At 42.9% G+C, this 26413-nt stretch overlaps 2 protein-coding genes, 1 long non-coding RNA gene and 1 other non-coding gene across 21 annotated transcripts in view; 1 reads left to right on the top strand and 3 right to left on the bottom strand.

Annotated features, from left to right (window-relative positions):
• AP2B1 (adaptor related protein complex 2 subunit beta 1) overlaps nt 1-15796 on the bottom strand; it is a 148646-nt gene extending 132850 nt beyond the window's left edge. For 3 of the 17 annotated variants that reach the window (XM_054535206.1, XM_063717888.1, XM_063717892.1), the window contains exons 1-3: nt 12469-12772; nt 10720-10828; nt 6359-6569 (exon numbers count right to left, since the gene is read on the bottom strand). The gene's annotated coding sequence lies outside the window, so the exon portion shown is untranslated. 17 annotated transcript variants of the gene reach the window in all.
• Nucleotides 15102-18966, top strand: PEX12 (peroxisomal biogenesis factor 12). The gene is made up of 3 exons (XM_002827265.5): nt 15102-15851; nt 16156-16709; nt 17581-18966. The coding sequence occupies exons 1-3, from the start codon at nt 15726-15728 to the stop codon at nt 17978-17980; spliced, it is 1080 nt and encodes a 359-aa protein (XP_002827311.1). The 5' UTR covers nt 15102-15725; the 3' UTR covers nt 17981-18966.
• A 213-nt stretch (nt 18967-19179) lies between these two features.
• LOC103892816 (uncharacterized) lies at nt 19180-25960 on the bottom strand. 2 transcript variants are annotated; one of them, XR_657000.4, is made up of 3 exons: nt 25530-25945; nt 25316-25421; nt 19180-19882 (listed from the first exon to the last, which is right to left on the bottom strand). It is a non-coding gene; the product is annotated as an uncharacterized LOC103892816 (long non-coding RNA). The 2 variants fall into 2 exon arrangements; XR_008515511.2 differs by lacking the exon at nt 19180-19882 and having other exon boundaries at nt 20222-25421; nt 25530-25960.
• Nucleotides 20006-20101, bottom strand: LOC112129792 (Z30 small nucleolar RNA). The gene has a single exon (XR_002912145.1). It is a non-coding gene; the product is annotated as a Z30 small nucleolar RNA (small nucleolar RNA).
• Nucleotides 25961-26413: the final 453 nt, after the last annotated feature.

Raw genomic sequence — 26413 nt, 5'->3', positions numbered from 1 at the left:
AAAAATCTAAAGGCCAAATGCAACTGGGTAAAAATATGAACCTATTATGGCTTTGTGATTTTATCCACAGTAACTCCTCAAAGCTTTCAAGAGCTAAAGCTGGACCTTTTTATAAATATATCTGCAATTACTTTCCGTTCAGGAAAATCTGGTAACTTCCTTGCCTCAAGCTGGAATCACTCCAAAGCATATATTCTGAAGCAGTGTAAGGTCAAAAGAAAAAACAATTTTGCCGATCTACGACATGAAACTTTCAATAAAAAGAATCTCTTTCAGAAAAAAAAAAATTCAAAATTAGTAGGACAATATTCTTTCACAACAAACGTCTAGAGAGGCAACCATGACTTATGCATGGAATTTTTTTTTAATTTTTAGTTTTGTGGGTATGTAGTAGGTGTGTATAGGTACATGAGATATTTTGATAACAGGCAGACAATGCATAACAATTACATTAGGGTAAATGGGGTATCCATCACCTCAAGCATTTATCCTTTCTTTGTATTATAAACAATTCAATTATACTCTTTTAGTTATTTTTAAATGTCTAGTAAATTATTGTTGACTGTAGTCACCCTTTTGTGCTATCAAATACTAGATCTTATTCATTGTATCTAACTATATTTTTGGATTTAAAAAAAAAGTGGCTTTCTTACTTCCAACAGTCTAGATTTAGCCCAAGAGTATTCCCAAATAATGCTAGTTTATAGTTAAAAACAAGGCAAAAGACTGAGACATCTGTTCAGGCACGAGAATCAAACTGGTGTTGAAACAAAAGAACGCGGATCTCAACCTCAACCTTAACTCTTCCATCCCAATTTCCAGAAGAAGTAATCCAGATAACAAATGGCCCTACTAACAAAAACGGCACAGTCTGGTCACATTTTTACTAAATAATAAGACTACTTTTTCTGATTTGAGAAACTATAAGACTTTGTCCAATGTACCAGACTTCTTTAAATATATTAAAATTTTGGGGCCAGGCACAGTAGCTCACGCCTGTAATCCCAGCACTTTGGGAGGCCACCGGGTGGATCACTTGAGGTCAGGAGTTCAAGACCAGCCTGGCCAACATGGTGAAACCCTGTCTCTGCTAAAAATACAAAAATTAGCTGGGCGTGGTGGCACGTGCCTTTAATCCCAGCTACTTGGGAGGCTGAGGCAGGAGAATCGCTTGGACCTGGGAGGCGGAGGTTGCGGTAAGCCGAGATCACGCCACTGCACTCCAGCCTGGGCAACAGAGCAAAAGTCCATCCCAAATAAATAAATAAATAAATAGGAATTTGGGCCAGGCGCAGTGGCTCAGGCATGGTGGCATGTACCTGTAGTCCCAGCTACTTGGGAGGCTGAGGTGTGTGGATCGCTTGAGCCTAGGAGATCAAGGCTACAGGGAGCTATGATCTCACCACTGCACTCCAGCCTCAGCGACAGAGACCTTGTCTCAAGGGGAAAATAATATATAAATATACATATATTTTTTAATAATATTCCTTCTGTACTCAAAATGAGTATCTTTTTCCTTATCACCATCACTAATAATACTTATCACCAACTTCAGGACAAGACATCCTGGCACCTGCTAATTATTATCAGGTCAATATGACATAATATATTTGGCAAACAATAGTAAATATGGATCTAGGAGAAAAGACCTAAGCCCCAAACAAATCAATGTAATTAAAGAAAAGAAAAAAGAGCCAGATAAACATAAAATAATGAAAAACTTCTGGTTCAAATCTGATCTCTAAAACGTGCTACTTATACAGTTTAATGGAAATTAGACTCATTTGCTATCTTTCCAACCAGCTAATTACTATTTATAGTCTTGATCCTAATAGCTCTTTAGATTGTACCAGAAATTCACAGAATGATCTTGTTAAAAGAAGTGAGCCAGGACTCACAAATATCATTACAGAATATAGAAATTTCTCCTTTAATACTTGTTATAATTAAAAATTATACTGAAGCTTGCCTTATGCAATGTTTTTAAAATGCGTTTCTAGCAAAAATTCAAAGAATGTTATAATCATTTAGTCCATTCATAATGTAAACTAAATGTGAAGTGGGCAAATGAAGAAACGAATTCTTCACATAAAAGACCTGGAATAAATCTGAAGTTATTTATGAATGTATATATACAAACAGAAAAACCAGTAAACAGAAACGATTACTTGAGCCTCAAAGAAGGACTATAGCTCAAATCCATTATAATCCGTCTAGGATGTTTACTATGCTATGCTATGTCCTTTAAAACTTGTTTAAGATTTTAAAACAAAACCTCCTTAGAATTTGTCACCCAATTTCTCTGAAAAGCCTCTTATACACACACACATTAAATTTTTTTGGGCCAGGCACGGTGGCTCACGCCTGTAATCCCAACACTTTGGGAGGACGAGGCGTGCGGATGGCTTGAGCTCAGGAGATCGAGACCACTCTGGGGAACATGGCGAAACTCCGTCTCTGATAAAAATACAAAAATTAGCCGCACATGGTAGCACATGCCTGTAGTCCCAGCTGGGACTCACTGCAACATCTGCCTTCTGGGCTCAAGCGATCCTCCCGCCTCAGCCTCCCGAGTAGCTGGGACTACATGTTGGGATCACCGTGCCCAGCCCATTAAATTCTTTTTTTTGTTTTTTGAGACAAAGTCTCACTGTGGCCCAGGCTCCAGTGCAGTGGTTCGATTTGGGCTCACTGCAACCTTTGCCTCCCAGGTTCAAGTGATTCTCCTGCCTTAGCCTTCAGAGTAGCTGGGACTACAGGCACCCACTACCACGCCCGGCTAATTTTTGTATTTTAGTAGAGACAGGGTTTTTCCTTGTTAGCCAGGCTGGTCTGGAACTCCTGACATCAAGTTATCCATCCACCTCAGCCTCCCAAAGTGCTGGGATTACAGGCATGAGTAAATTCTTAACAGGAATTTTCACTACATTCTATTAAACAATAAATTAACCTAAGTCTTAAGTCATACCTTTATCAGTAGCTCACATATTTCATTATCTCCCCTAACAATTTCAATGTCAAGGAATATATTACTGTCCTGTTCACTGTGAGCATTAAGTGTTCTTGTCTTAACTAGAAAATAATGCACCCACCCACAAAATTTCAGGGAAGACAGGAGGGTCAAGTATCTTTAGAAGCCTATAACATAGATTCTAAATTAAGAGTCCTTGCTGCTCTAAAGAGAAGGGATATCACTCTAGTAACCAACACTATTGTAAACAATAGTAACAAAATATTCCCTAACCATACTGGCAGAGAAACATGGTGCCAAGCTGGTTCTTGCCTTAAGCCAAAAGAAACTCCAAGAAAAATGAAAATAGTGTAAATAAAAACAAATCAGAAGACATGATTGTTGCATAACACTGTCAGTGTACCAAATGCCACTGAACTGTATGCCTTAACCTGGTTAATTTTATGGTACGTGAATTTCACCTCAAAAAAAAAAAATCACATATATATATGATGAAGTGTATCTCTCATATAATGAGTTCTCACCTCATATAATGAGAGATACCCTTAATCACATGCTAGATATGGACATAGCCAGAGTCTCCAAAATACAGGATGGCAAAAACTGACGTCTTCATTAGAAGTTACAGCCGGGCGCGGTGGCTCACGCCTGTAATCCCAGCACTTTGGGAGGTGGGCAGATCACGAGGGCAGGAGATGGAGACCATCCTGGCTAACACGGTGAAACCCCGTCTCTACTAAAAATACAAAAAATTAGCCGGGCGTGTGGCGGACGCCTGTAGTCCCAGCGACTCGGGAGGCTGAGACAGGAGAATGGTGTGAACCCAGGAGGCGGAGCTTGCAGTGAGCCGAGATCGCGCCGCTGCACTCCAGCCTGGGCGAAAGAGTGAGACTCCGTCTCAAAAAAAAAAAGAAGTTACAGAAAAAGTACACAAAATAGAGCTAAAGAAAAAAAAATCAAGTATTTGCTGAAGTGCCTCAAAAATCAAGCTGCTCCTATGGGGGAGAAAATGTTCCTTCAGAAGAGCCAGAGAAATAAGCAAAGCCATGATGGAATTTGAACTCACACTACCTTTCTACCAGATCAAACCAGACAAGTCACGGCTGTTCTGAGGATTTACGGTATGGCCTAAGGCCACTGTTAAACAACAAAGCTGCCAGAATCAAAGCACATAATCACTCTTACTTGCCCTCGACCAGAGTGTGATGTCACTGCATTTCGGAGAAGGCCTCCCTGCACAGGATTATATATCCAGATTTAACATAACCTAGTTTCTACCAAATATAGGTTGTCAAAGTCCCTCCTCTCCTATACCTCCCTCCAGTTCCCCAAAAGAGAAACTGAGCAGCAAAATAAGATTAATACCTTGGGTAGAATAAGGTCAGAAAAAAATTAATAGGGTCTTAATTCAAGTGGCTCTCTGGGAAGCTAAATTAGTTTGTTAAGTCACTAAACCCTTCTTTTCACAAAGTTGGACTTTACAAAGCTCAGTGCTCATAGTGAAAAACTGGCCAAAGTTAACCAAATTATAAAGCAGAAATGTCATTCCAGTAATCTTTTATTATAAGGGTGAGAGGTGCCAAATTCATTTCTAATCAAATATTCAGTAATAATGCAAAGACAATAGCATCATCAGGTATTATCTTGCTCATAAGAAATTATGAGACACAAAAGCTAAAATCACCTGTGATTTCTATTTAAACATAACAGACTACAAAGTAGCTTCTTAATATTATACAGAAGCAAAGGAGTTCAAAAGTTTTACATCTAATTCTTAACCAAAATAACATTAAACTCCGGAAAACCTAAGCCTAGAAGAAAGGACAAGAGAAAGGAGAACGTGACCTATTTAATATATTCCTTGCTCAGCTTGGTTGAAACCTGTGCCTAAAAAGTTAGTATTTCAAAATATGGATCTTTTAAGGAAAGAAAGAATGAAAGAACTGGACTTCCTTGAGTTTCTTCATACACAGTCAGAATATTAGATTTATATTGATTTTACCACCCAGCTTTTAGTGAGGATGCTTGCATTATACATCATCCTTTCTGCTTCCTTGAAAGTTTCAACAGCTAAGATACCTGCAAACAGTTCTCACCTTACCAGCACGCTTAGTCATCACTGGAATGTGTTAATAGGTTTTCTTATAGAGCTGCACCTCCTTCATCTGCTGCTTTCTATTACTACTTTGTAAGTGTAACCTGAGGCTAAGCAATTGAAGTATACAAGGAAGGTAACTAATCATTTAAATTGATTCTCATTGAGACCACCTTCTTTCTTAGTCATTCTGCCTTTCTAAGCTTAATGCATTTACCTTCTTTTAAACCACAATGGTTATGATAAGTCTTTGGCAGTTTTCAAAACATTTTTTCTTCTTAAAAGTCAAGTTTGGCTGGGCGCGCTGGCTCACGCCTGTAATCACAAAACTTTAGGAGGCCGAAGCGGGAGGATCGCTTGGGCCCAGGAGTTCGAGACCAGACTGGGCTACACAGTAAGACCCTGTCACTAAAAATACAAAAATAAAATAAAATAAAAGTCAAAAGTTTAATGAAGCATCCGCGTGAGTTCAATAAAAGCCTGTCCCCCCCCACCCCACCCCTCCAATAGAAAACAAGCAGCATGAACAAATGATTTGGATTCAAATGATAAGGAAATAACAGGAAGTTCCAGTTTCTTTACTTTCGGCTTAATCTACAGCCTTTCCCAAACCAGACCATTCCTGCAGAACCCAGAAAAAAAAAAAAAAAAAAAATGCTGGGTTAAGATTTGCCCCCATTTGCTTCCCCCCTCTCTTACATCGGGTCAATTCTGGAAGTTACTCTTTCCTTCCTCCAAGAGTCAGGAATGCCTCTTCTTTCCCCAGGTGGTCAAGATTCTAGCGATATGCTCCTCCATTACGGAGCAGGGAAGAGGTTGTCTCTTACCCTCAAGTTACCGGAGAGACGACGTTCGCCCATCAATGAGCAAACCTTTGAGGGAATCCCTTTTCCCTTTCGCTTACTGGACACGTCTCAGCCTCTCAGTAAACGACGCCGAGCGGGGAAGAAAGAAGGTTCCCCCCACGGCCTCCAGGCTCTATCAGCCACACCCCTGGCCTCTGGTCCTCCTAAACCCTCAATTCCGAAACACATCTTCCCCTCCTGCCCCCAACTACCTGCTGCCACACCCGAGGATTCCCTCACCGCACCACAGGCATCATGGTAGAGACCCTTTCTCCAACCTTTTCCCTCTCAATGGTCACACCCGACGGTTCCCTGCATCATCAACGGTCACGCTCTTAGGATTTCCTCGCCTCCGCCGGTCTCCGACCCAGCCTGGGGTTACCCTTTTCTCCGTCCCCCACCCCGTCAGTTAGGGACATACCCCAAAGGCAACCGCCCTGAACTCACCGGAGGCGGAGGCGAAGGCGAGGGCGGGGGTGGCGGCGGGAGCCGGAGAGCACAGCCCGGGTGGTGGTGTGATGGTTTCCTGCCCGTCACGATTCTTTTCTAGGTCTAAGCCACTGCGCAAAACCCACTTCGCCAGGGACAAAGATGGTGGGCAGGAAACTCTGACGTCAGATAACGTCGCCGCGTGACGTCATCGGGGTGCGCGGGAGACCTAGAAAGGCGGTGATCTCTTGTCGCTTTCCAGACCCAAAGATTTCCTTTGGTCCCGGCAAGCTAGCCCATCTGGGCCTCAGAGGATGTTAAGTGGCTACTCCGAAGGGATATATTTAAAAAGCTGACAATGGATTTGTTTCCTCGCACAGAAATTCTCTGAAAAACGTAAACATAGAGATGAGGAAATATCCTGTTCCTTTCTGAAAAAACAAAACCCCTCAGCTCATTTTCCTTCCAGGCTCAAGAGCAGACAATGGTGATATAACCCAGGCCTATATACGGGCAGTGGGGCTAGAGGATAGTGCTGCACGTAAAAGAGGTTGAGGAGGCATTGGATGTGAGTTTGAATCCCTACCCTGAATGTGACTGGGACAGTTAATGAATGTCTCATCAACTTTCTTATCTGTGAAATGAAGACAATGAGAAAAAAAAAAAGAAATGAAGACAATGATAGTATCTCTCTCGGGCATGTGAAGCTTAAACCAGATAAATTAGGTAAAGTGCCTAGTATATAATAGGTGTGCTTACACAAAAGTAAGTTTCTTTCGGACACTAAGAGCTAGATTCCAGGACCTGGAACTGGAGAACAAGATTGATGATGTTAAATGAACTAGCTGTCCCTAAGGTTAATTTCAGGGTGTAAGGAAGGATGGAGAGCAAAGTGATTTTTCTCACATTTTGCCCATGAACTCTGTGAGTCAAAAAGTGTTTCAGTATTTTAAAACTTCATTCTTAAAAAAGTGATCAGAAGTACATTAAAATTTTGTATAACATACTCATGTATTATTATTTCCTCTGTTATTAAAATAGGGGAATAGGGGAAATTAGAAAGCCAGGTATAAAGTGAGAGAATGCAAACACGGTAAATCAGATAGCTGCATAATGTTATAGAATATTTTATGACAGAAAATTCATAAAGTGTTAAGCAAAAAAAGGACACCAAACAATATAGTATACAGTATGACTATATATGTGTAGAAAAAAAAGGCTAGGATACGCCAGGCGTGGTGGCTCACACCTGCAATCCCAGCCCTTTAGGAGGCTGAGGTGGGTGGATCACCTGATGTTGGGAGTTTGAGACCAGCCTGGCCAATGTGGTGAAACCCCGTCTCCACTGAAAAAACAAAAATTAGCTGGGGGTGGTGGCACACGCCTATAATCCCGGCTACTCGGGAGGCTGAGGCAAGAGAATGGCTTGATCCCAGGAGGTGGAGGTTGCAGTGAGCCAAGATCTCGCCACTGCACTCCAGCCTGGGTAACAAAGCCAGATCCATCTCAAAAGAAAAAAAAAAAAGCTTGGATATTCAGCAGAACGTTAAAAGTGGTTATTGCAGGATAGTGAGAGTTTTACTTTTCTTCCTAATATTTTTCTGTACTTTTCAAAGTGTTCTACAATGAACATGTATTTATTTCTACAATTGGGATGTGCCTTTTAAATCATATTGTTGAAAAATATGATACAGAAAAATGCTTTGAAATAAGAAAAAAAAAAAAGATACAAAACTCTAAATCCAGAGGAGTATATATACCTATTAGTGGTTCCCTCTGGGTGCTGATTACAAATGTTATCTTCTTTATATTTGTTTTATTTTCCATTCCTTTCTCTGAAAAATGCATATATTTTAAGGAAAAATGAACCAATACTATTTTCAAAATAAAGCATCAATCCGAAAGCTTTTCCAGCTTCATTCTCTTCCACTTTTGGGTGAAAGTATGGACCAATCTCCCTTCTTTTCACCTTTTGGGACCATCACGGGCTCATAATCTAATGGGAGACCACTCAGGAAACTGTTGAAATGATCCAGCCACACGATGATGGTGGTTTAAACAAATAACTGTTGATATTTATTATGATTTCGTGTCAAAATATGATTTTGATATTTATTATGATTTCTGCTAAGTACATTTTTACATCCTCACCACCTGATAACCAGGTAGGTACTATTACTTCCTCTATTTTAAGAGATACAGAGAAGTTAAAAGGTAGAATTAAGATGGCCGGGCGCGGTGGCTCACGCTTGTAATCCCAACACTTTGGGAGGCTGAGGTGGGCGGATCACAAGGTCAGGAGATCAAGACCATCCTGGCTAACATGGTGAAACCCCGTCTCTACTAAAAATACAAAAAAAAGTAGCCAGGCGTGGTGGCGGGCGCCTATAGTCCCAGCTATTCAGGAGGCTGAGGCAGGAGAATGGCGTGAACCTGGAAGGCGGAGCTTGCAGTCACACACACAGACACACACACACACACACACACACACACACACACACACACGTAGAATTAAGATTTGAACCCAGGAAGTCTGACACTAGGGCTGATAAGGCTTATGTTTTAGGTTAGGGCAAGGGATGAATGGTGGTACTAGTCACTGAAAATAGGAAAATATAATAAATGGCAGAAGTTTGGGGAAGGATAGCGAGGTGATGAGTTCATGTTATATGTTAGGTTAGAGTGAAGATCTGTATCCAAGAGGTACTTGATTATATGTGTCTGAAGATAAGGAATGATCTGGAGTTAAATTTGTGAACTGTGAGCATACAGATGATAATTCAATCTGTGGGCATGAACATTATTCGTGAAGAATGTGGAGAGTGAGTGCTTGGAGCAGAAACAGATAAACCCAAGAATGCAAAGAGGACTGAGAAGGAGTAGTCAGAGAGTAGGAGGAAAAGCAGAATTGTATATTTTAGGATGTTTTCAGAGTTTCATGAAAGTAGGGACTATACCAATCTGTTCACTCTGGCACACGTGAGGCTAGCCCCATCACACACAAATTAATATATGTTGACTTAATGCATAAATAAGTGATCAACAATATTAGTTGCTATAGACAGGAGAAGGGCTAAAAAGTGTCTACAGGATTTAGCAACATGGAGGTATTTGATGTTATTGCTGAGAAATCAGTAGAGATATGAAGGCAAAAGTCATACTGCAGATGTTTGAGGATGGATTAGAAGTGAGGAAATAAAAACAGGAATTGCAGATAACTCATAAGAAAGTATGACCAAAGAAAGCAGAGATGGTATCTGAGGAAAAGCGTGGCAAGGATTTTTTCTTTCTTGAGGCAGGGTGTTGCACTATTGCCCAGGCTGGAATGCAGTGGTGCCATTACAATTCACTGCAGCCTTGACCTCCCAGGCTCAAGCAATCCTCCCACCTAGCTTCCCAAGTAGCTGCGACTACGGGCATGTGTCACCATGCCTAGCTAATTTTCTTTCTTTCTTTTTTTTTTTTTTTGTAGAGAGGTGGTCTTGCCATTTTGCCCAGGCTGGTCTGGAACTCCTGGGCTCAAGTGATCCTCCTGCCTTGGCCTCCCCAAATGCTGGGATTATAGGCGTGAGCCACCAAACTCAGCCAATTTTTTCAAGTTTAGTTCTATACTCATACATTTTCTCTACACTAACCCTTTAGCATACCATGGGTTTAATTATCTTTCTTACATATATGGCTCCAAAATCTCTTATCTCTAGCCTAGACCTATTCCCCAAATTTCATCACCAAATCGATAACTATACTGCTGGGTTAAATCATAAGGAATGAAGGAGGTTAGAAAAACCTGGTTACAGAGTTGGGCGCAGCAGTTTACACCTATGATCCCAGCACTTTGGGAGGCTGATGTGGGAGGATCACTTGAGCCCAAGAGTTTGAGGCTGTAGTGAGCCATGATCATGCCACTGCACTCCAGCCTGGGTGACAGAGTGAGACCGTCTCTAAAAAGAAAGAGAGAGAGAAAAAAACTCATTCAAGGTACAACTCCTAGCAGACAGAGGTAGATTTCGTAAAGATGTCATTAGAAAAATCTTCAAGAGGCTGGCTGTGGTGGCTCATGCCTGTGATCACAGCACTTTGGGAGGCCAAGGCAGGTGGATCACCTGAGGCCAGGACTTTGAGCCCAGCCTGGCCAACATGGTGAAATTCTGACTCTACTAAAAATACAAAAATTAGCCAGGCATGGTGGCACATGCCTGTAGTCTCAGGTACTAGGGAAGCTGAGGCAGAAGAATTACTTGAACCTGAGAGGAGGAGGTTGCAGTGAGCTGAAATCGCGCCACTACACTCCAGCCTGGGCAATAAAGTAAGAATCCATCTCAAAAAAAAAAAAAAAAAAAAAAAGAAAAAGAAAAGTATTTAAGAGCTTTGATTCATACCTCTCTGCTGTTCAAAAACTTTCATCAACTTCTCATTGCCTAACATGTTTGAAAGCTATTCTTCCCCCAGTTTCCTCCATCTATGTGCTCCTTTCTTTGGTTTTCTCATCTATAAAATGGAGGAAGATAGTAACATCTAATCATAATATTGAACAATGAAATAAATTACATGTAAAGCACTTAGAACTATGGCTGGCACATAGCATGGACTATGGAACTATTTCCTGTAATTGTGATTATTTTAATAAATTGCACTGAGCTGCTCAAGCCAGAAACCTAAGGGTCATTCCTGATTTCCCTTTCCTTCAACTGCCACATCCAATCCATCTCCAGTTGTCAATTCTACCTTTAAAATCTCAAAGCCGTGGCTGGGTGCTGTGGCTCACACCTGTAATCCCAGCACTTTGGGAGGCCAAGGCAGGTGGATCACAAGGTCAGGAGTTCGTGACCAGCCTGGCCAAGATGGTGAAACCCCGTCTCTACTAAAATTAGCCGGGCGTTGTGGTGGGCGCCTGTAATCTCAGCTACTCGGGAGGCTGAGGTACAGAACTGCTTGAACCCGGGAGGCGAAGGTTGCAGTGAGACGAGATTGCGCCACTGCACTCCAGCCTGGGCAACAGAGCAAGACTCTGTCTCAAAAAAAAAAAAAAAAAAAAAAAAAAAAAAAAAAAAAACTCCAAGCCATCCAACTCTCTCTATTCAATCTCATAAATCCAAGCCACCATCACCTTTTGCCTGGACTATTAGAAGCCTATAAGTCTTCTCTCTACCATTCTCCACGTAGTGGCCAGGTTGTTTAACTTTCTTGGATGTATAACATACATTTAAAAATGTGCATATCTGGCCTGATGTGGTGGCTCACACCCGTAATCCCAGCACTTTGGGAGGCTGAGGCAGGGGGATCACTTGAGGCCAGGAGTTTGAGACCAGCCTGGCCAACATGGCAAAACCCTGTCTCTACTAAAAATACAAAAATTAGCCGGGTGTGGTGGCACATGCATGTAGTCCCAGCTATTCGGGGGGTCTGAGGTGGGAGAATAACTTGAACCTGGGAGGCGGCGGTTGCAGTGAGCCGAGATTGTGCCACTGCACTCCAGCCTGGGCTACAGAGCAAGGTTCTATCTCAAGAAAACAAAAACAAAAACAACAGTGTGCATATATCATAAATGTAAAGCTTGATATAAATACTGCATACCCACAAAACCATCAGAGATATCTTTAAAAAATATAAACCTGGCCCGGCACGGTGGCTCACGCCTGTAATCCTAGCACTTTGGGAGGCCAAAGTGGGCAGATCACAAGGCCAGGAGTTCAAGACCAGCCTGGCCAACATGGTGAAACCCCATCTCTACTAAAAATACAAAAATTAGCCGGGCATGTTGGCGGGCGCCGGTAATCCCAGCTACTTGGGAGGCTGTGGCAGGAGAATCGCTTGAACCCAGGAGGCGGTGGTTGCAGTGAGCCATCATGCCATTGCACTCCAGCCTGAGCAACAAGAGTAAAACTCTGTTTCAAAAAAAAAAAGTATATATATATTTTATATATATTTATATTTTATATATAATATATATATATTTATATTTATATATAATATATATTTATTTATATTTATATATAATATATATTTATTTATATTTTATATATAATATATATTTATTTATATTTTATATATAATATATAATTATATATATTTTATATATATTTGTGTATATATATATTTTATATATATATAAAAATATATATGTATACCTGATCACATCTTTGGTGTGTGAATCCTTCATTGGCTTCCCATTGCACTTGGGCTAAAATCCAGGGTCGTTCCCATGGCCTGTGAGTCCCTGCATGGTTTGGCCTGTCTACCTCTCTAACATCATTTTGTGCCTTTCAGTCACTGCTCATTTCCTCATCATTTCACCTTTTGCCAGCTACAATAGCCCTCAAACACACCAAGCTCTTTCTCACCTTAGGGTCTTCACAATACTCTTCCTTCTGCCTAATATTCTTTTCCCCAACTCCTCATATGGCTGGCTCCTCATAATTTAGGTCTTTGTTATGTCCTCAGAAGGGCATTCCGATTATCACGTCTAAAAGATTTGGGCCTCCCAGACCTCTTATTCGAGTTGCAAATTTCTTTCTTTCTTTCTTTTTTTTTTTTTTTTTGAGACAGAGTCTCACTCTGTCCCCCAGGCTGGAGTGCAGTGGTGTGACCTCGGCTCACTGCAACCTCTGCCTCCCGGGTTCAAGTGATTCTCCTGCCTCAGCCTCCAGAGTAGCTGGGATAACAGGCATCCGCCACCATGCACCACCACTCCAAGCTAATTTTTGTATTTTTAGTAGAGATGGGTTTTCGCCATGTTGGCTAGGCTGGTCTCAAACTCCTGACTTCAAGTGATCCACCCGTCTCAGCCTCCCAAAGTGCTGGGATTACAGGTATGAGCCACCATACCTGGCCCTACCTTTCCTTTTTCTTTTCTTTTTTCTGGAGATGGAGTCTCGCTCAGTTACCCAGGCTGGAGTGCAATGGTGCAATCTCAGCTCACCACAACCTCCACTTCCAGGGTTCAAGCAATTCTCCTGCCTCAGCCTCCCGAGTAGCTGGGATTACAGGTATGTACCACCCCGCCCAGCTAATTTTTTGTATTTCTAGTACAGACGGGGTTTCTCCATGTTGGTCAGGCTGGTCACGACCTCTTGACCTCAGGTGATCCACCCGCCTCGGCCTCCCAAAGTGCTGGGATTATAGGCGTTCTTATGCCATACATTTAGTTAACTTTTGGAGTACTTCCATGGGACTATCAATCAAGACATCTTGCCTTCCCCTGGCTAAGAGTGAAAGACAGGGTGGAGAGGGAACTTGAACCAAGAGAGGTCAGTTGAAATTTGTATCATGAGCAGAGTCATAAACAGAAATTGGTGGAAGCTTGTTCACTGCAACAACGTTGCCTGGATAAGAACTTCTAATTCCTGTTAGACAGTCCCAATAGTATTGTTAAGTTCTTGTTCTTTCAGGGCTGGCTTTACTTATTTTGTGAGCTATTCCATACACTTCTAATAAATTCCGTTTTAAATTAGCCTGTTTGTTTCTGTTGCTTGTAACCAAAGATCCCTAAGTGACAAAAATGTTTAATTTCCTGCTTGATTTAGTTGATGCTACTTCTCAACTTTGTATTTTTGCTATTCACTTAAGAAAAACTTGTACATAACAGTTACTATTAAACAAGCACCCAATATGTATCCAGGTGCTTTATATGGATAAACTACGTCTAGTCTTAAAACTCTGTAAGGTAAAAATCATGTATCAATATAATGTATTTTGGTAGAGTAAAAAACACTTTTTATAACTATAATTAAGGACAATTTGTAAGGTTTTCTCTCCTATTGGAATAACTAAATCCAAACCTTGTTTTTGAGGGTTCTCATTACGCAAACCAATTATTTTTATAACATAAGGGCCTCTAGGGCAGTAAGCAATACCTTCCATTCCCAGCTATTTAGCCCAGAGGTGGTACTTCCCAGAGGAAGGGAGGAGAGGTGGAACTCTCATCCAAATTCAATAAGGCTGTGTCAGCCAACTTCAGGAAGACAAAGCTGTACATAACATAAAAGCACTTTACAAATCTTAAGGTAAATCACATTCATTTTGGTATAAAAACGGCATGAAAGGAAACTTTCTGTCAAGTGTCCCTAGTGCATGCTAGTTACAATTCATAAAGCTCCCTCTGCGTTAGCACTGTATTCATATAGCTGGTGGTGACACATACAACTGTGTTCAAGGATGGAGACCATTTTCATCCAGTATAGCAAGTGCATGCAGTTATGCTTGAATATAGCCAAAACCTGGAAGACGTTAAACTACCAGCTTGGATGAAGATTAACCGTCTCAAGTACTGAGGAACAAGCATGAACCTTTCTTAAGCCAATCATCTTTCCTTATAATTGGCGGCAATAAATCTAAGGCTCCTATCTCCTGCTATGTCGCTTTAAATCATTTCTGGAAGGCTAAGACATATAAATTAACCACCATCCCTGCCGCGCGTGTACAGCAAAGTCCTTTCCACCTCCAGATTCCCTTCCTCCCTCCGCCCTAGCTCCATCGCCTGCAGAACACAGGGCTCAGCAACCGGCCCGAGCTCTGGCTCCCGGCGCCAGACGTCTGCGCGGTGCCCCAAACAGCTTGTCAAAAAGACCTCGCAGAGAGAGGTTCAGAGCTGTAGCTTTCCAGCGAGGCTACCATGCAGACCCAGCTACGAAAAGTAAACCAAACTAGCGGAGAATTCATAGCCAAAACCAGCCCACAACGGCCCTCTTCTATTTCAGCGGGGCGGGAGCGGAAGTTCAGGTGGGTCATAGAGTTCTCTAGTTCTGGTTTCCGGACCGCATTCGGAACTAGAGCGCCTCTCTTCCGCCAGGCATCCCTGAGGTCCTGGTGGTTTCATTTCCGGGTGCGGCTTCTGTCATAAAGCGGAGACCTTCCTTCAAACGTGGCGTCGTGGGTTGTTTGCGCCTCGCCTGGGGTCAGCGAGCAAGGACGGGCGCGGGCGGGGATACTCAAAACCAACAGCTGGAGTCAGCCCTCGTGTCCCGGGCTCACAGTGGCACGACTGAATCCTCAGAGTCGGCTGGCTTTTGAGCTCTCACAACTGGGGACGGGGCGGGGGGGTTTCTGGTTCGCAGCTCCAGAGAATCGCGTTCCTTCCCCCATACCTGTCCCCCACAGTCACGCTCTGCCCTGACGTGCAGCATTTGACAAGTTACCCCCTCGCCACGTACTACTTCCACCCACGTCCGAGTTAACTTTGTTCTTAACCTTCTTGAGACTCCCCTTCGCCTCCAGGTCTTTTTTTCCCAGTTCATTTTTGCCCATAAGATTGAGTTTCGAGTTTCAGATATCATGCAGAAAGTTTACCTTTAAGACTGAGCACCCATCTGATACTCTTCCTCCCGAAAAAGTTCATGCTCACGAGAGAGTTTGTGGGAAAAGTGAAAGCCAGTACACACAGGAAACTATGGCTGAGCACGGGGCTCACATCACAACTGCTTCTGTGACCGATGACCAGCCATCCATCTTTGAGGTGGTAGCACAGGACAGTTTAATGACAGCAGTGAGACCCGCTCTTCAGCATGTGGTCAAGGTAAGGTATTAATTCTTGGAAAGGTTTTAGGGACAACTGGGTAAAAAACAAACGAATAATTTGTGCTTATTTGGTAGCCTAGCTTTTGAAATAGCCAATTGGCAAATAACTTGTGTCCCATGACTTAAGAGTTATTGAGTCTCTGTTATATGTAGAGACCTGTACTGAATACGCAGCATTTCAGGGTCCAAAAGTGACTTATTTAAGACAAAATGTGTAGACTTTAGAGGAAAAGGGGGAATATAAATAGGTGTAGAACTTGTGTAATGGAATGAATTTCACTTATTGCTTTATTTTGCTTTAGGTTCTTGCAGAATCAAATCCCACCCACTATGGCTTCTTGTGGAGGTGGTTTGATGAAATCTTTACTCTGCTAGATCTTCTGCTTCAGCAGCATTATCTGTCTAGAACCAGTGCCTCATTTTCTGAAAACTTTTATGGCTTAAAGAGAATTGTAATGGGGGACACTCACAAGTCTCAGAGATTGGCTAGTGCTGGTCTCCCAAAGCAGCAGCTTTGGAAATCTATTATGTTCCTGGTTCTTCTTCCCTATCTGAAAGTGAAGCTGGAGAAGCTGGTTTCTAGCCTGAGAGAAGAGGATGAATATTCTATTCATCCCCCTTCTTCCCGCTGGAAACGATTTTACAGAGCCTTCCTGGCAGCCTACCCATTTGTGAACATGGCCTGGGAAGGATGGTTTCTTGTACAACAACTTCGATACATCCTAGGAAAAGCTCAGCATCACTCACCACTGCTGAGGCTGGCTGGAGTTCAGCTAGGTCGACTGACAGTTCAGGATATACAAGCTCTGGAGCACAAACCAGCTAAGGCCAGCATGATGCAGCAACCAGCCAGGAGGTAAGGCCTTAACATTTCCAAAATATCTTTAGTTAGTAAATTCGAAAATCTTATCCCAGTTTTGTGAAGTTCACCTCCCTGTTAACTTTGTGGTATTTCATAGTCATAGAAAAGCTATTCCTTGTGTCCATAAAACAAGGACTGTCATCCTGGTAACCTTCACCATACTAGGTATACTTTAGTGCATACTTGCTATGTCCCAGGTCCTGTACTAGGTGCTTGATTTACATACATTATCTCAATCCTCAACACAACCCAGTGAAGTAAATGTATTAGCTCACAGTTGACGAAACTAAACCCAAGCAGTTAAGTACCTTGCCAAAGTCACGTAGGTACATAGTTAGAAGGTGGCAGAGCTGGGATTCAAACCAAATTGATACAATTCTAAAGATTGTGCTCTGTGAGCCACTGCACCCAGCCTAAGACTGTGCTCTTAATCATGATGCTGTGCTCCTTCTAGTTCATATTTGTGTTCTCCTACAAGTTCAAATGTATACATTCCTCAATACTGCTAAGTTTTTTGTTAAGTGAATTGGGTTTTTTTTTTTTTTTTTTCTGGATCACTATCTTCTACTAAAAAAAGGGAGGAGGTTTATATAATCAAATTCTCTACTGATTTATCTTTCAAAACACAAAACCAAACCCTAATCATGTTACTAAAAACAAAGCTTGGCTCCTATGCTTCTAAAATACTGTAAGTTAGAAAGAATCACTTAGAATAGATGCTTAAGGAGATAGTACCAGTCTACCAACCATTCAGTCCCCCAGTGATTCTGATGAAAAATGTAAGAACTGCATTTATGTTAGTCACTTTGTAATTATACCTAAATAAAGTTTCTCTCTTTGCCTCCTTGTTCTTTTCTCCCAACAGTGTTAGTGAGAAGATAAAGTCAGCTCTGAAGAAAGCTGTTGGGGGTGTTGCCTTATCCCTGTCTACTGGCCTTTCTGTGGGTGTATTCTTCTTGCAGTTCCTTGACTGGTGGTACTCATCTGAAAATCAAGAAACCATCAAGTCATTGACTGCCCTGCCTACTCCACCACCACCTGTACACCTAGACTATAACTCTGATTCTCCCCTCTTACCCAAAATGAAGACTGTGTGCCCACTGTGTCGTAAAACCCGGGTGAATGATACTGTTCTTGCCACCTCTGGCTATGTGTTTTGTTACCGCTGTGTGTTTCATTATGTGAGGAGTCACCAAGCTTGTCCTATCACAGGTTATCCAACAGAAGTACAACATCTGATTAAACTCTACTCCCCTGATAACTGAAAGGGAATCATGTCTTATCCTCACAACAAAAGTATTGCGCTGTAATGTCACAGAGCTGGTTTCAGCATGGTATTGAGTTGACACTTCTCAGCCTCAATTCATAACTATATGAACTTTAAATGACTATATGGATTTCTTTAAAAGGATATGCCCGTTTGATCCTAACCTTTTAGCCTGCTTTCTAGAACCCTACTTACAGTTGACCAAGCTGCTTAAAGTAGAAGAATCAGGACTGGCAGGGGATATGAGGGCCAGTGTAGAGATTAAACAGAATAATGAGTACACAAGTTTTTGCCTATCCCTTTCTTTAAAATATAAGAAATACAGAAGCTCTTAGGAAAAACCCAGGTTAGACCGCATAAAAAATAAAGTGAACAGTGAGGTGGTAGCAAGCCTTCTTTTTAGAAAAGAAAGCATTTACCTGCCTGTCTGTAAGGTGGAAATTTCATCAGTTTGCAAACGATAAGAAATGTAAAGCTGCTCTTGATAGAAATGCTTAGAAACACTTTGGGGGGAAAAAAATCTCCTTCCATATGCTGTGAGACATTTGTTAAGTGACATCTATCGTTTATCAGCTTTTAAGGATAAAAAAGGATATTTTAAAAGTTGGATATTTAGGATATTTCAGGATATTCCTTTATGAGCTCTCCATATCTTTCTTGAGAAACTGGCTAAAAAAGGAATAGGGATTGAGTGTTACAGAGAGTAGTCTGAAGATTCCTGTGTAAAAGCAAAGCTAACAAGCAATGAAGAGATGAAGCAAAATACTAATCTAATTGTGTAAAGAAAGGATATTTTAATAAGTTCTTTCTGCTTGCTGCTAAGAGTTTGCTAAACTGTCATGAATTATTCTGGTTATTACTAAGTTTCTGTGAAACAAGTAGATTTTAAGAATAAATGTTTCTGGAAAAGAACTTCTATGTTATGATTTTGTAGAAATGTAAAGATTACTTGAGGTGTTTAAAATAAATTTTTCATTCAGGCTACCTTTGACTTTTTGAGGTGTTTTTATATTAACATTTTGCCAATTCAGTAGTTGGAACAAAAATCCTCTGCTCCAACAACAAGAATTCAGCCTCATGCAAAATACCTTGCATCAACTTAAGAAACACTTAAGTTGCCTGTGTAGGAGCATTTATGCCATTGGATTGGCAGACTGGTGAAAACATGGGTTAAAAAAAAATCATCACTAGAAGAGGAAGGATGAAAATGATTTTTAAGAGCCTCTACTGACATAAGTGTTTTCCAATACTTTAACTCATTTTACCAGTTCAAAGCACATTCTCTGATAGCACAAACGTGATAAAGCTAAAATTTTAAATAGAATATCCCATGGATTTTAACATTAAGACATTTATGATGTTAGTTGAGACAATAAAAAAATACTAAAACTTTTATATGCTATAAGAAAAGTATAATGAATTTTAAAATTCTCGTTAAACCTCAAAGGTTTTACCAAAGCAAATATCACGGTTAATTAAACATTTTTATTTTATTTATTTTTTTACTGAGACAGAGTCTCACTCTGATGCCAAGGCTTGAGTGCAGTGGCGTGATCTCGGCTCACTGCAACCTCCACCTCCTGGGTTCAAACAATTCTGCCACCTCAGCCTCACAAGTAGCTGTGATTACAGGTGCGTGCCGCCACGCCCAGCTAATTTTTGTATTTTTAGTAGAGGTGGGGTTTTGCCATGTTGGCCAGGCTGGTCTCAAACTCCTGACCTCAAGTGATCCGCCTGCCTTGGCCTCCCAAAGTGCTGGGATTACAGGCGTGAACCACTGTGCCCGGCCAATTAAACGTTTTTAATACAGTAATAAGTGAATAATAGAATTGAGCCAGATTCAGGATTGAAATGATGTAGTCCTCCATGAAGAATTCAAAGCAAGAGTTCTCATCTCAACCTAAGGAGGAAAACATGAGAATATCAGTAATTCAAAAGAATATAAAAGAAACATCTTAAACATAATAAAACCAGTGTCCAAACAGGATACAACACACCTGTGTGGAAAAACCACAATCAGAATCAGCTCAGAGAGAAGATTAAGAGATCATACCCTGGTCAAAGCCAATAGTGAAGCAATGGCAATACCAGGTCAGACTCTACTCACTCATCATCGCATCGCTGCATTTCATCTCCTTGTATTACCCAAGAGCAACCCAGTGCCCTAGTTTCACATCCAAGAAAACATAGGCTTACCTATGAAAAAAATAAAGCCTTCTATTCAGGTAAGTTTCAACCATGGGTTTCTAATTAATATTTCTTTCTTTCTTTTTTTTTTTTAAGACAGGGTCTTACTCTGTCACCCAGGCTGGAGTGCAATGGCCTGATCATGGCTCACTGCAGTCTCAACCTCCCCAGGCTCAGGTGATCATCCCACCTCAGCCTCCCAAGTAGCTGGGACTACAGTCACAGGCCACCACACCTGGCTAACTTTTGTACTTTTTGTAGAGACAGGGTTTTACCATGTTGTCCAGGCTGTTCTCAAACTCCTGGACTCAAGCAATCCACCTTCTCCAGCCTCCCAAAGTGCGTGGATTACAGGCGTGAGCCACCATGCCTGGCCTGTTTTCAATTAATATATACATATATTTTTATTTTGAGACAAGGTTTCACTTTTGTCAACCAGGCTGGAGTGCAGTGGTATGATCATGGCTCACTGTAGCCTCAAACTCCTGGGCTCAGGTGATCCTCCCAGGTAGCTAGGACTACAGGTGCACGTCACCATCCCTGGCTAATTCTTTTTAAATTTTTGTAGAGACAGAGTCTCAGTATGTTTCCCAGGCTGGTCTCAAACTCCTGGCTTCAAGTGATCCTCCTGCCTTGGCCTCCCAAAACCCTGGGATCACAGGCTTGAGCCCATAAGCCTGCCGTTAGCCTAGTTCAAAAGCAAAAGCTTTAGAAAATATATTTTCTTTTTAAAAATTTCTTTCTTTTTTCTGGAGACAGGGTCTTGCCCTGTCACCTAGGCTGGAGTGCAGTGGCACGATCATGGCTCACTGTGGCCTCAAACTGCTGGGCTCAAGCAATCCTCCCACCCTAGCCTTCTGAGTAGCTGACATCCCAGGTGAGCACCACCACGCCCAGAGTCTTGCCATGTTGCCCAGGCTGGTCTCAAACTGCTGGGCTCAAGTGATCCTCCCTCTTTGGCCTTCCAAAGTGCTGGATTACAGGTGTGAGCTACTGTACCTGGCCTAGAAAATATTTTTTTTTTTTTTTTTTTGAAATGGAGTCTCACTGTGTCGCCCAGGCTGGAGTGCAGTGGCGCAATCTTGGCTCACTGCAGCCTCTGCCTCCTGGGCTCAAGCAATTCTCCTGCCTCAGCCTCCCAAATAGCTGGGACTACAGGCATGTGCCACCACGCCCAGCTAATTTTTGTATTTTTAGTAGAGATGGGGTTTCACCATGTTGGCCAGGCTGGTCTTGAACTCCTGACCTCAAGTGATCTGCCAGCCTTGGCCTCCCAAAGTGCTGGGATTACAGGTGTGAGCCACCACGCCGGGCCTAGAAAAGATTTCTACTAAATTTCTTTATAAACTCCAGTTCATTTAATATGCAATTTGATTTATAATTCTTCTGCCAACAAAGATTAAAATTATAGTCATAAAAGTTTTTAAATTAGAATCTTTTATCTGAAGAGTCCAAGAACCCAGAGAGGCTATGATTTGCCGAAGATCCATAGGAAACTAACTGCAGAGCTGGAAAGAGAACTTGAGTTATGATTACCAGATTTATATTTTTTCAGTAACAACTAAATAAAAGGTTCAATTTCATTTTTCTCTAGGGTCCTACCTTTAGATTTACTAATGAGGAAGGACATGGAAGATAAAGAAAGCAAGGCAAAGCATGGGTAATTCACAATCTGAAAAATCAATTTGTGAATGAGAAACCTGACCTCCACTCCACTCTACTCCCTCACTCTGTCACCCAGGCTAGAGTGCAGTGGCGCAATCTCGGCTCACTGCAACCTCTGCCTCCCGGGTTCAAGTGATTCTCCTGCCTCAGCCTCCCAAGTAGCTGAGACTACAGGCACGCACCACCACGCCCAGCTAATTTTTGTACTTTTTAGCAGAGATGGGCTTTCCCCATATTGGCCAGGCTGGTCTTGAACTCCTGACCTTGTGATCCGCCCACCTCAACCTCCCAAAGTGCTGGGATTATGGGCGTGAGCCACCGCGCCTGGCCTCTTTATTTTATTTTTTGAGACAGATTCTCACTCTGTCACCCAGGCTGGAGTGCAGTGGCACTATCTCAGCTCACTTTAGCCTCTGCCTCCTGAGTTCAAGCAGTGCTCCCACCTCAGCCTCCCAGGTAGCTGGGATTACAGGTATGCACAACCAGGCCTAGCTAATTTTTGCATTTTCAGTAGAAATGGGGTTTTGCCATGTTGGCTAGGCTGGTCTTGAACTCCTGACTTCAAGTGATCTGCCCACCTCGGCCTCCGAGAAAGTGCTGGGATTACAGGCGTGAGCCACCGCACCTGGCCTCTCCAGACTTTCAAAATGATATTGTCGGTATCTAAAATTCTGGGGCCACCATATACTGCCTTCAGCCATCTATAAACATCAATAGACTGATATTCCCTAGTTAAAACTGACAGCTGTTGGTCTGTGTTCACCATTCAGCAACTAAGCTCCATAAAGAGGAAAACTAGGCCGGGCGCAGTGGTTCGCACCTCTAATCCCAGCACTTTGGGACGCCGAAGCAGGCAGGTCACCTGAGGCCAGGAGTTCCAGACCAGCCTGGCCAACGTGGCGAAACCCCGTCTCTATTAAAAATACAAAAGTTAGCTGGGCGTGGTGGTGGGTGCCTGTAATCCCAGCTACTTGGGAGGCTGAGGCACAAGAATCACTTGAACCAGGGAGGCAGAGGTTGCAGTGCGCTGAGACTGCGCCACTGCACTCCAGCCTGGGCGATAGACTGATCTCTGTCTCAAAAGAGGGAAAGTAACTTATGAAGTGCCTGTTACACAAGGGTTATGCTTGACCTTTTAGCTCATCATCTACGGGTGAAATGGGTACACATTAGAAATAAGAGCTTGGGCATGGTGGCTCATGCCTGTAATCCCAGCACTTTGGGAGGCCAAGGCGGGCAGATCACCTGAGGTCAGGAGTTCGAGACCAGCCTGGCCAACATGGCGAAACCTCGTCTCTATTAAAAGTACAAAAATTAGCCGGGCATGGTGGCAGGCACCTGTAATGCCAGCTACTCAAGAGGCTGAGGCAGGACAATAGCTTGAACCTGGGAGGCGGAGGTTGCAGTGAGCTGAGATTGCACCACTGCACTCCAGCCTGGGCGACAAGAGCGAGATCCTGTCTCAAAAAAAAAAAAAAAAAGAAAGAAAACAGAGGCTTCAGCCTCTGTTTAAGCCTTCGAGCATAACCCTTGTGTAACAGGCACTTCATAAGTTACTTTCCCTCTTTTGAGACACAGATCAGAGCTTAATAACTTAAATAAATCTGCCCAAAATAATGAAACTTGTGAGCAAAGCCAAGCTCTGAACCAATGAGTGCTTGGCTCTAAAACCCACATTCCTTCTGGCAGACAATACTGCTATCTCAATGGGCCTCCTGCCTCCAGTTTCTCTCCCATCCAATGTACTTTGAATCTTACACACATACTAACCCTTATATATGGAGGTGTGATTACTCACAAGCATTCAGTTGCTCCCCATAGTCTAGGAAATAAAGTCCTAACGACTTTGTTTAGCAATCAAGATGTTTCAAAACAGACCCAAATTTATCCTTAAATACACCATAAATAACCCAAACATGTCTTTTGTTTGTTTGTTTGTTTGAAATGGAGTCTCGCTCTGTCGCCCAGGCTGCAGTGCAGTGGTGCAGTCTCAGCTCACTGCAACCTCAGCCTCCTGGGTTCAAGCGATTCTCCTGCCTCAGCTTCCCAAGTAGGTGGGATTACAGGCATGAGCCACCATGCCCAACTAATTTTTGTATTTTTAGTAGAGACAGGGTTTCGCCATGTTGGCCAGGCTGGTCTTAAACTCCTGACCTCAAGTGATCCACCTGCCTTGGCCTCCCAGGTGCTGGGATTATAGGTGTGAGCCACCGTGCCTGGCCCCCAAACATATCTTACAGTCTAATCAACCCAGATTATTCCTTAGTCCTCATATTGGCTCTATTTGACCTTATGCCCTCCATCTAGAAAGTCTTTCCCCCTCTGTAGAAATCCTTCCTGTATTTCAAAATCCTATCCCTGCAGTTTGCAACCCTTCAAAATGCTATCTTTTGCATGAAGCCTTTTTTCATCAATCCAACAGGAAGTATCTGTCCTCCTTATGAATTATGAAAGCATGTTAATACCTGTTTTGTGGTACCTATTTCACTTTGTATCTTAAGATCCAGACAGCCAGCCTACAATGTAATTCAAGATCTTTACAAGTTGAATCCCTCCCTATCTGCTTCATCGTCAGCTGGGCAAACCTCCCATGTGCTCCAGCCACATGCGGCAGGTACGCTTTCCTAGTTCCTGGAGTGCTTTCTCCACCCCTTTCGATGGGGAGAAAACCTAAGTATACTTTTTTTTTTAATTAAGATTTTTAACATTATTTGGATTCTTAGTTTGTGGGAAAAGAGTAAGATAGGCACATCTAGATTGTTATATAGCTCAGGCTTTTTAAGGGGGATATTTAAACATACATTATATAACTTTAAAATGCCCAGGTGTGGGGAGATTTGCCTTATCACTCAAAAAAAGGGTCAAGAGAAATCATCCCAAGTTTAGGTTGAAGTGGGTAAGATTACAGCCAGAGATTAAAAGCTCACACATCGATAAGCAAGGTCCCAGTCAGGCATCTGGAAGGGCAAAGGGATGGCTCTGTGCTGGCTGAGTAAAAGGCGCTTTCATGGAGGGATAAATACCCACCCTAAGTATACTTTTTAAACTTTACTCAAGGCCGGGCACGGTGGCTTTGGCCTGTAATCCCAGCACTTTGGGAGGCCGAGGCGGGTGGATCACGAGGTCAGGAGTTCAAGACCAGCCTGGCCAACATGGTGAAACCCTATCTCTACTAAAAACGTAAAAATTAGCCGGGCGTGGTGGTGTGCGCCTGTAATCCCAGCTACTTGGGAGGCTGAGGCTGAGAACTGCTTGAACCCGGGAGGCGGAGGTTGCAGTGAGCCGTGATAGCGCCACTGGACTCCAACCTGGGAGGCAGAGCGAAACTCCCGTCTCAAAAAAAACAAAAAACAAAACAAAAATAAACTTTACTCAAATATCACTTTCTGTTAAATGTCCTTAATTCCTTCAATCATGCCCCTCTTCTAACTCTCACAGCACTTTCTTCCACTACGGCACGCATCACACGCCAACTACTCACCAGTTCTCGTTTTCCGCCCTCTCTCCCACTTGCCCAATCACAGAGTTCGTAAAGAACCAGGACTATGTTCTACTGGTCTTTGTAGCCACTGCACTCGGAATGGTGCCTAGTACATAGGAATAAGCGTTTAATTCATTGAATGAGCGACTCTTCCTACTAAACCCTAAGCTCCTAGATTATAAAAGCATCAACACAAGTTATAACTCCGACTTACCTCCAACATTTCACGTAGGTAAAGACTACACCTCAAGCACCTCCGAGCCCTCATTTCCCCAGCCTCTACCTCCTGGCGCTCTGCACAGCCATCTGCGCACAACCAGTGCTTACACACAGGAGGCCCTCAAAATAATGCTAATAATCTAAGGTCCAAATCCCACGAACTCCCGGGAAGACTGAGAATAAGGCCGGAGCCAAGGCTTGAACCAAACACCCAGGAAGGAATCTGTAGCCCGCTTTTCTAAGTCGTAAAACTCCTACGACCTGGACTCTCTCAGGAAGCCTGCTCCGGCCTGAGGAGGATGGAGGTAGCCAAGCTCTCCAGATTTCTGTCCCGGGCCAAACGTGCTTCCAGCCTCCCTCTCCTCTGCTTCTCCGCCCGGCTCAGGTCTTACAGCCTAGCGCGGCTGTTGCCGAACAACCAATCCCACGGCGGCCATCGGGTCACGTGGACGTCCCTGAGGCGGGGCTGGTGCGAGGAGCAGCCAATCGAAGGCCGAGGCGAAGGTCAGGGGTGGAGCAGAAGGGATGGCGGACGCATCTTTTCCGTCACCTTTTTGCGTCGCGGTCTCTATCCTGAGAAACCAGTCACTTTCCAAGTTCTGAGCAATTCTCCTCCGCCCCCTCCACAATTCCCCGCCGTCGGCCGTCGGGGCGACTGTTAGCCAGAGTGGTTTCGCTTGTACCCTGTTTCATAACTGGGAATGAGCATTTGAGGCAGGATTATAGTGTGTGTGCCCTAGGATTGCGGGAAGAAATAGTTTTGGTTTTTTTTGTTGTTTTTTTTTTGTGACACGGTCTCACTCAAGTCGCCCAGGCTGGAGTGCAGTGGCGCGATCTCGGCTCACTGCCACTTCCGCATCCCAGGCTCAGGCGATTCTC

The sequence above is a fragment of the Pongo abelii genome, chromosome 19, assembly GCF_028885655.2.
Source record: "Pongo abelii isolate AG06213 chromosome 19, NHGRI_mPonAbe1-v2.0_pri, whole genome shotgun sequence".
Lineage (NCBI taxonomy): Eukaryota > Metazoa > Chordata > Mammalia > Primates > Hominidae > Pongo > Pongo abelii.
This window is presented reverse-complemented; position numbering and strand designations above follow the sequence as displayed.

What these genes read in the sequence shown, in the direction of transcription:
- PEX12 (XM_002827265.5), top strand. Translation starts at nt 15,726, where the DNA reads ATGGCTGAGCACGGGGCTCACATCACAACTGCTTCTGTGACCGATGAC. An exon ending in CTCTTCAGCATGTGGTCAAG is followed by an intron (nt 15,852 to 16,155) that starts GTAAGGTATTAA and finishes ATTTTGCTTTAG; the next exon opens with GTTCTTGCAGAATCAAATCC. An exon ending in ATGCAGCAACCAGCCAGGAG is followed by an intron (nt 16,710 to 17,580) that starts GTAAGGCCTTAA and finishes TTCTCCCAACAG; the next exon opens with TGTTAGTGAGAAGATAAAGT.